We start from the raw sequence: 9,203 nt of genomic DNA on the forward strand, positions 1-9,203 counted from the left end.
ATTGTGAACTTTAATTTTAAGAACAAGAAGGATTTTTTAGGGTTTTGTGAAATTTTTCAATTCCTTCCCCTCATTTTTTTAAACTCACAAACAAGGAAAAATATTAATAAAATTCTCTCTTTCCTTTTCTTTTCCTCCTAAAATTAACTCTCAAACAAGTCCTACGTGTCTTGCCGGATGTTTCATGTGAACACGCATAGAGGGAACAAAATTTTAGTGCAGATGCACTCACCTCGGTGCATCTATTTATTTATTTTGTGACACGTGAAGTGAAAACATTACATCATTTGAAAAAAAAGTAAATAATGTGATATTTTTTGTTAATGTGTCATAAAATGAATGAGTGAATCTATTGAATCTTCGATGCATATGATACATTAAAGATTTATTTTCAAAGAGGATCATTTGGCTAGTACAATACAATTTTATTTTTATTTTTAAAAAAATTTACAAAAAGATATAAGGAAAACAAAATTAAATGATTAAAACAATAAAACTTTTTTATGAATTATTGATCACGAGAACTTAGGGATAAATTATTATATCTATCATTTTTTCTGCTTACCGTTGCCTACTACTCTCTAATAACGTTAGATCAGAATCTCAAGAAAAAAGAGAAAGATAAATGTTAGTTAAGATTCTGATCTAACGTGTTGGAGAGTGATAGACAAAGATAGACAGAAAAAATAATAAGTAGAATAACCTATCTCCGAAAACTTATTAAAAATATGGGAGGAGTTATTTTATTATACAATCAAACATGAATGATATTTTATTTTATTTTTGGTTAAAATTTAATTTTAATTATTTATATAAAGTTAAATGATAAAAAAAACAATTTATTTGGCTCATGTGCTTTCAGCATTGACATCATACTGTCCTTTAAAACTGATACTCTCCTTTAACACTCCCTAATCTGGTTTGGATCCTCTCATTAGAGCATATTGCACACCATTCTAGTATCTTTGCTCAATGGCCAATGAAGGATATCTCCCACTCTATGAAAAAATTTGTATCAAGCGCAAATTTCAAAGAGTAATGGACACCTTGATTTTACTCCTACTTCTCTCGCTTCTCAGTTACCGTGTTTTCTCTGTCAACAGCAGCTTCACTTTCCCATGGTTCCTTGCTTTCTTATGCGAGTCTTGGTTCACCTACACTTGGATTGTGGTTCTCAACGCCAAATGGAACCCTGCAGTAACCAAAACCCACGTAGACCGTCTCCTGCAACAGTAAGTAATAACACAAAGCTGTTCATGCTTGCTTTGCTTGTTTGATATATCATGCTGTTTCAAATTTGATTCCTCATTACCGTAAATACATTTAGTTAGTGTTTGTCAATGAAATATAATATAAAATTATTTTTTTCTTTGCAAAGGATAATATAAAATCATTAAAGTCTCGTTTCTTATCGGCTTGAGCTGTTAGATAAGTTGGTACTTTTAGATGGTATCACAGTCAAAGTTTTCATGGAATTATAAAGAATCGATTCAACTCAAAACATTAAGCTTTTGAGTGAGAATTTTTTTAATAATTTATATTATTCTCTAGCACACCCCCTCACGTAATAGTCATTTGGACTTGAAGTGTGGATTATTACATAGGCCCAATTTTTGATTTACCTTATACTTATTTAATTCCACAAGTGGGAGGCGGTAAGGATCGAACTTGTGACCTAATAGTCACTGAAAAACTCTGATACCATGTAAAGAATCACTTTAACCCAAAACCTTAAGGCACTCAGTAAGAACTTTTTTAATGATTTGTATTATTATCTCAACCATAACTTTCTAGAACAATTAAATTAGCATAGTCCACACTTCAAGCAGATAAAAATATTGCTGTGAGGGGATAGGTAATAATGCTTCTTCTTTCTTATGACTGACATGCCTTATGTATGTACATTCTATTTTTTATCCCAATAGGGTACCTGAGCTTCCACCAGTGGACTTGTTTGTGACAACAGCAAACCCTGTACTTGAGCCTCCCATCATTACAATGAACACTGTGTTGTCTCTTTTGGCGCTTGATTATCCAGCTAATAAGATAGCTTGCTATGTTTCTGATGATGGGTGTTCCCCTCTTACCTTCTATGCTCTTGTGGAAGCTTCCAAATTTGCAAAACTTTGGGTACCTTTCTGTAAGAAATACAACTTGCAAGTCAGAGCACCCTTCAGATACTTCTCTGACGTTGCCGCTATCAAAAGTGAAGACTCATCAGAGTTCAAACAAGAATGGTTACGAATGAAGGTAAGTTATGGCTAGCTAGTTGTTAGCCAGCATATAAGATGAGCACCAAATCTGAAGAGTAGGGAAATTAAAAGCTATTTTCGAACTTATGTAATGCAAAATGTTTTTTTTTTTTTTTTTTTTTGTATTTTGCAGGAAATGTATGACAATCTTGGCCAAAAAATTGATGATGTGGCTCGAAAACCAATTCCATTTCAACTTGATGGAGAATTTGCAGCTTTCTCCAATACAGAGAAAAGAAATCATCCGAGCATAATTAAGGTAACAAGTATCCCAGTAAAAGATACTCAAGTAAATACCGAGATCGAGTACATTTGATGCTTTTGAGCTTCTATATAACAAATCTGAGCTTGAAGATTAAGAAATTTATTTGTGTTCTGATTTTTTTTTGTTCATAAAATAGTTTTGTAGAATAATTTGTAAGAATTGTTTTTCAGAATAAAATAAGGAAAAAATCCGTTTCATGAAATTGTTTTTAGAAGGGAACAGTGATCAAAATGTCACGTTTTGTCAAATTTTTTACCAGGCAAACAGTATTTTTTACCAGACTGTCACGTGTCATAATTCGCTACCACTGTTAGCGAATTTCGTGGCCAATAATCTCGTGACACGTGATCATATTGCAGACCAAATTTGCTACCAGTGGTAGCGAATTATGACACGTCAGTTTTTTTCTGTGAAAGTGTGCCACGTGTCAAAAAATCATTCGCAAACATAATTTGCTACAAGTGTAGCGAATTACGTCCTGCTTGACACGTGTCATTCTTGCTGACTGTGGATTCTGACGTGGCATAATTCGCTACACAGTGTAGCGAATTATTTGCAAACATATTTCTCTACAGTGTAGCGAATTATCTCACGTTACATTCTGGGAAAATTTATCGTTGACGTGAGAGTCTGATAATTTTTTTGACTAGGCGTGACAAAATGGTCACTGTCCCTTTTAAAATAGTTTTAAAAATTGTAGAACAATAAAGTCTGTTTGAAAAAAGTGGATGCTAAAGCAGTCCTTTTACTGCTCAGGCAGTGAGAGACACAAAATGTTCTTCAAATTTATATTTTTTTTCAATTCTTACATAATTACTATGTTGCCATTAATGAAAAAACAGTTCTTCATATTTTTTCATGTTTCAGAGTCAAAATTTAAAAAACAGAACAAAAACATCTATGAGATGTTCTCTAAATTCAGTTTTAAAGCTAAAACACAGATATACTTTTTAGATACGTTTTCATAGAATAACCATTACCAAGCAATTTTTTAAATTTTTTTGTGTTGAAAACTAAAAAACTGTTTTCCAAAACAAAAATCAAACAGAGCCTAATTTCTATTATATTAACGCATCACAAATTCTACACCTCTTCCTTTCATTTCTATTTAATTCACCAATTCTACTTATCTTCCATTCATTCCTTGTTTCCAAAATCATGAACTGTCAAATTAAAAAACTTCCCTTTTATATGAAATCCTAGCCGATCAAAAGTTATTATTGGATCAATAAATTAGTGGTGTCTATTGTAAATAACCTTGGGATACACCACCTCAAAAGCTAGCTCAAAAGATGAGAGTGTCCAAGGCCTTATAAAGGCCACATTAGTTGCACATCTAACCAATGTGAGAGTATATATCTCAACACGCCCCCTCACGCAAGAGCCCTTTGGACTAGAAGCGTGGAATTGCACAGGCTCAATTTTTGGTTTACCTTTTGTGCTTTTATTTATTTATTTTAATTCCACTTTAAAGTGGGAGGCGGTGAGGGCTCAAGCTCTGATACCATGTAAAGAACCTTGGGATACACCACCCCAAAAGCTAGCTCAAAGGGTGGGAGTGTCCAAGGCCTTATAAAGGCCACATTAGTGGCCCACACAATCAATGTGAGACTATATATCTCAACACGCCCCCTCACACGAGAGCCCATTGAACTTGAAGATGGACAATGCAACAGGCCCAGCCTACGTGTGCTAAGAAACGCCACAAGAGAAAGTGGGAGGCGGCGAGGCTCTGATACCATGTAAAGAATCTTGGGATACACCACCCCAAAAGCTAGCTCAAAGGGTGGGAGTGTCCAAGGTCTTATAAACTCTACATTAGTTGCTCATACAAACAATGTGAGACTATATATCTTAAAATTGGTTGTATGAGATAACTTGTGAAGATGGATAAGATCCATTTTGCCTAACTATGAACAAACCCGAACCCGTTATTATATTAGTTCAAACAACAACTATTATAAACATCATTCTAATCTATTTATTTTTGGCTCACGGTGAACGGTGAATATAGATAAGTTATCTACATTCGCTCCCAAAACAATGTTATTTTAGGTTGAAAAATTAAAAAATTATAATGAAAAAAGACTATTATAACCTGAAATAAATTATAATTACAAAAATAACTTGATTTTCGCCTTAAAAACGACGTCGTTTGAGGCTCAATTTAAATAAGTTATCTCAATGTAGAAAAAGCGAACCCTTTATTTTTATATATGTTCTGGTTCTTGCATGCTTGAAAAAAGAAAACCAAAGCAACTAAAAAGACTAATTTATCTTAGGTGTGGGCAGGTTATATTGGAGAACAAGGAAGGTCTTTCTGATGGGTTGCCTCACTTAATCTACATATCCAGAGAGAAGAGGCCAGAGTATGAACATAATTACAAAGCCGGAGCTATGAATGTGTTGGTAAGTTTATTAACTAATATTTAGTTCCATGGAATTCTGATTCTCGTTCTTAATAGTTAATGATCAAACACCAAATGTATTTTCAATTAATCACTCACATATCCTATCTCATATTTCTTAATAAATATGCGCAGACAAGAGTCTCTGGGTTGATGACCAACGCTCCCTTTATGTTGAACGTAGACTGTGACATGGTTGTGAACAATCCCAAGATTGTTCAACACGCTATGTGCATTTTGGTGGATTCTAAGAGTGGAAAAGACGTTGCTTTTGTTCAATGTTTCCAGCAATTCTACGATGGAATAAAAGATGACCCTTTCGGAAATCAGTGGGTGACTGCTTTTGAGGTGTTTTTTCAACTTCAAATGAAGCTCTTAGCTTACTCTTCAGCTACACATACATACCCGCTTATCAATGCCAGTATATCTTGTGAACTAAGAGGTTTGTAAACAAACATTTTCTTGTTTTGTGTGATGCAGTATATAATGCGGGGCATGGCAGGACTTCAAGGACCTCACTATGCTGGAACAAACACCTTCCACAGAAGAAAAGCTATTTATGGCCTTTATCCCGATGAAATCGAAGGTGGGAGAAAAAGCCCTTCCCTCACATGATTATTACAGAAAATTCACTCATCCCATATGTAACTTCATTATTCCAAATTTTCCAATGGACTCAAATAATTAATATATAAATTACAATATGCGTGAGATATATATAAGGGTAGGACTATGTTAAAAAGAAGGGTTTGCATCGAAACGACGTCGTTTTGGGGCGGAAATCATGGTGTTTTTGTAATTTTAATTTATTTCAAGGTTATAATAGTCTTTATCATTCTAATTTTTTAATTTTTCAACTCCAAAACGATGTCGTTTCGATGAACATTAGACAAAGTTGTCTAAAGTAACATTAGATACTTTTTTCCCTAAAAAAAATATTGTATTAAACAGTTAATCTGGTAAATTTTGAGTTGAATCGTTTCTTTACATATTCATAGTTGATTCTTATATGGTATGCCTAAGAGGCGATTATGATTTTGTATCTTTAGCAGGAAAATTAGCAGACAAGATATTAAAACAACAATTTGGAAGTTCGAAGGAGTTAGTAAAATCAGCAGCTCATGTTTTCAAAGGGAGTGCATATTCTCCTAGTGATATCAGTAACTGTATTGAGGCAGCAACCCAAGTTGCTAATTGTGGATATGAATATGGCACTTGCTGGGGTAAACAGGTACCCAACACAAACAAATATATTTTTATGATAATATTAACTTAAAATTTGGTTAATTAGCTTTAAAGATTTTGGTAATTTCAGATGGGCTGGTTATATGGATCAATCTCAGAAGATGTACCTACAGGCTTGAATATGCACAAAAGAGGATGGAGATCAGAGTGTTGTACACCAGATCCAATTGCCTTTGAAGGGTGTGCTCCTGGAGATTTACTAAATACAATGAAACAACAAAAGAGATGGGCCACAGGCCTCACTGTTGTCTTCTTTAGCAAGCATTCTCCTGTTATGGGCACTCTCTTTGGTAAGATCCAATTCAGGTCAGGCTTGTCTTATTGTTGGCTTACAAACTGGGGCTCTCGCTCTGTCTTCGAAGTTTCCTATGCTGCTCTTATTGCACATTGCATAATTACCAACACCAGTATCTTTCCCAAGGTTAGATTGTATTTTATTGGCAATTTTATATCACAAGCAGTTAAAAGGATTCCTTTACATGAATTTGGAGTTTTAATATACTAAATTTTTTTTTAACTCTTTTGATTTTGTTTTTATTCAAGGGACTTGGACTATGGATTCCTATTGCTCTTTTTGTGATTTACAACATACATACTCTAGTAGAGTACCTTGCTATCGGGTTGTCCATAAGAAATTGGTGGAACAACCAGAGAATGAGCAGAATAACAACCTCGACTGCATGGTTTATAGGATTTTTGAGTGCCATGCTTAAGCTCTCTGGGATATCTGATACAGTCTTTGAAATAACACAGAAGGAACACCCAACTTCTGATGCTGATGGAGATGATGCAGATGATGGTAGGTTCACCTTCGACGAGTCCCCAGTTTTTGTGGCTGGCACTACCATTTTTCTTGTGCAAATGACAGCACTATTTATCAAGCTTTTGGGGTTGCAACCAACAGCAACAGCTCAAAGTGGAAATGGGTGTGGGATTGGGGAATTGATCTGCACTACGTATTTGGTGATTTGCTACTTGCCATATTTAAAAGGGCTTTTTGCAAGAGGAAAATTTGGGATTCCTTTATCCACCATATTCAAGTCATCAGTTCTTGCATTTGTTTTTGTGCAATTCTGCAGAAGCACCGTTATTGGTTGATCACTTGGTATTGAATTTTTCTATATATTTTGTTCTCATATTTTTCTCAGCCTTCTGTACTTATTATCGATTAGATAATAAATTGCTGAAAGGTGTAAGTTAATTTTTACTGGATCCTCTCATGTCAACTTGTGAATTATAATCATAGAAGAATGTATCAATAGTAATTAAAAAGGAGAGAGAGAAAATATTAAATAAATAATTATAAAATAATAATCATTGATTTACCTTTATATAATTATGATTTTCTCACGTAACCGTATCATATTTTTCTTTACATGAGAAGATTCATTTCCATCGTGAGATAGAGATGTAAATAAATGGTCACCTAAAACAATTATCTACATTATAGCCTATTACCCTGTTAAAGGATGTGTTTTTTTTTTTTTTTTGAATACAAAGGAAATTAAAAACCAACTACAGCCCTCTAGTCACACGAGACCAGGCCATTCCCCTAACGTCATCACATAATAAGCTAACACATTCCTCCGGAGGCGAGTCTAAGAGCATTGTCTCCCATCCTTTAGTGGTAGCAAAGTTTGCTAACCAATCTGCCACCCTGTTTCCTTCTCTGAAAGTGTGAGAGAATTCTACTTGCCAATCATAATTCTTCAAAGCGTCAATCTTATTAAACAGCCCCCTAAGATTGTGCCCCTCAGCAACACCATCCTTTATCACTAAGAGCAACCTGAGAATCACTTTCAACAACAATTTTCCTAAACCCAAGCTCCCAGGCTGATTGCATTCCCACCAAGACTCCCCACATCTCAGCCATGACCGAGCTACAACTTCCCAGATTGCGCACATAGCCTTTCAACCGCTTACCAGAATCATCCCTCAATACTCCACCACAGCCACAGTTCATACAGCTTCTGTTTGCTGACCCATCTGAGTTCACTTTTACCCATCCTACAGGGGGAGGCAGCCACTGAACTTGAATTTCCCTCCTCATGCTATTTTGCAATCCAGATCTGTAATACAGCTCACGAGCTTCAACAAAATTCATGAGATAAGAAGATGCCACTCTTTCTGTATCTCCCTCCCTTGGCATTATATTGTCAAATACTAACCTGTTTCTTTCTTTCCAAAGAAACCAACAAACCAGTCCAAAAAGAATATTTCCATTACTCCCTCCCACCATACAATCTTTCATCCCAAGATTAATAACAAGCCAATCAAGAAAAGGTAAGGTACAAAATTCATGCCACAACTCAGGTTTCACCAAATTCATCCATACCTTTTTAGACCAGTAACACTCCCTTACAACATGTAGACAGGACTCAGGCTCCATGCTGCATCTGGGGCAAGTTGATGAGACCTCCAAATGCCTCTGGACTCTCCTTAGATTCGTGAGTAAGTTCTCTCCCATCAACATCCAAAGGAAAGTCTTGACTCTAGGAGGGCCATCCCACTCCCACACTGTTTTCCACTTACCCTGATCATGATTTATCTCTTCATCCCCCAACTTCTTATGTGTTTTTAGCATGAGGTATAACAAAAAAATAAAATAGATGAAAAGCCTAATATGATTTATAAGACTTTCTAGGCCTATAAACCAGATTGAAATAAAAAAAGATAAAGTTTCTCATTCATCAATTAAACAGTATATATAACAAGAGTTTAAATTATAAAAATTCTCATATAGTTTTTTTAATAAGATCACAAATTTTTTTAAATGAAATTTATAACAACACACGAAATAATTAATTTTTGGAGTTTTTTTGCTTTTAACAGCCTTCATAAATATATTATTTTATTAAAATAATTAAAAGGTTAGGCTATAGGCTTTTAGGCTGTAAGGGGTATAGATCTGAAGTAGAGGAGAGAATTGTGAATAGAGAGATAGAGTAGAAGAGAGGGAGATTGTCCAACAATTTTCTGAATATCTTCATTCACGCCCACTCCGTGGGCTATATAGCTAATTCTGTTTCAATC

General features: G+C 34.9%; 1 protein-coding gene across 2 annotated transcripts; it reads left to right on the forward strand.

Annotated features, from left to right (window-relative positions):
* The first annotated feature begins 931 nt into the window (after positions 1-931).
* On the forward strand, positions 932-7,393 carry LOC133317434 (cellulose synthase-like protein H1). 2 transcript variants are annotated; one of them, XM_061519296.1, is made up of 9 exons: positions 932-1,232; positions 1,926-2,250; positions 2,386-2,511; positions 4,810-4,926; positions 5,061-5,273; positions 5,406-5,511; positions 5,975-6,156; positions 6,241-6,591; positions 6,714-7,393. In XM_061519296.1, exons 1-9 carry the CDS (start codon positions 973-975, stop codon positions 7,266-7,268), a joined length of 2,235 nt encoding a protein of 744 aa, XP_061375280.1. In that variant the 5' UTR covers positions 932-972; the 3' UTR covers positions 7,269-7,393. The 2 variants fall into 2 exon arrangements, with proteins under 2 accessions (XP_061375280.1, XP_061375281.1); XM_061519297.1 differs by having other exon boundaries at positions 5,978-6,156.
* Positions 7,394-9,203: the final 1,810 nt, after the last annotated feature.

Source organism: Gastrolobium bilobum, unplaced genomic scaffold, assembly GCF_033153095.1.
Source record: "Gastrolobium bilobum isolate Gb01-03AN ecotype WA unplaced genomic scaffold, APGP_CSIRO_Gbil_v1 utg50158, whole genome shotgun sequence".
NCBI lineage: Eukaryota > Viridiplantae > Streptophyta > Magnoliopsida > Fabales > Fabaceae > Gastrolobium > Gastrolobium bilobum.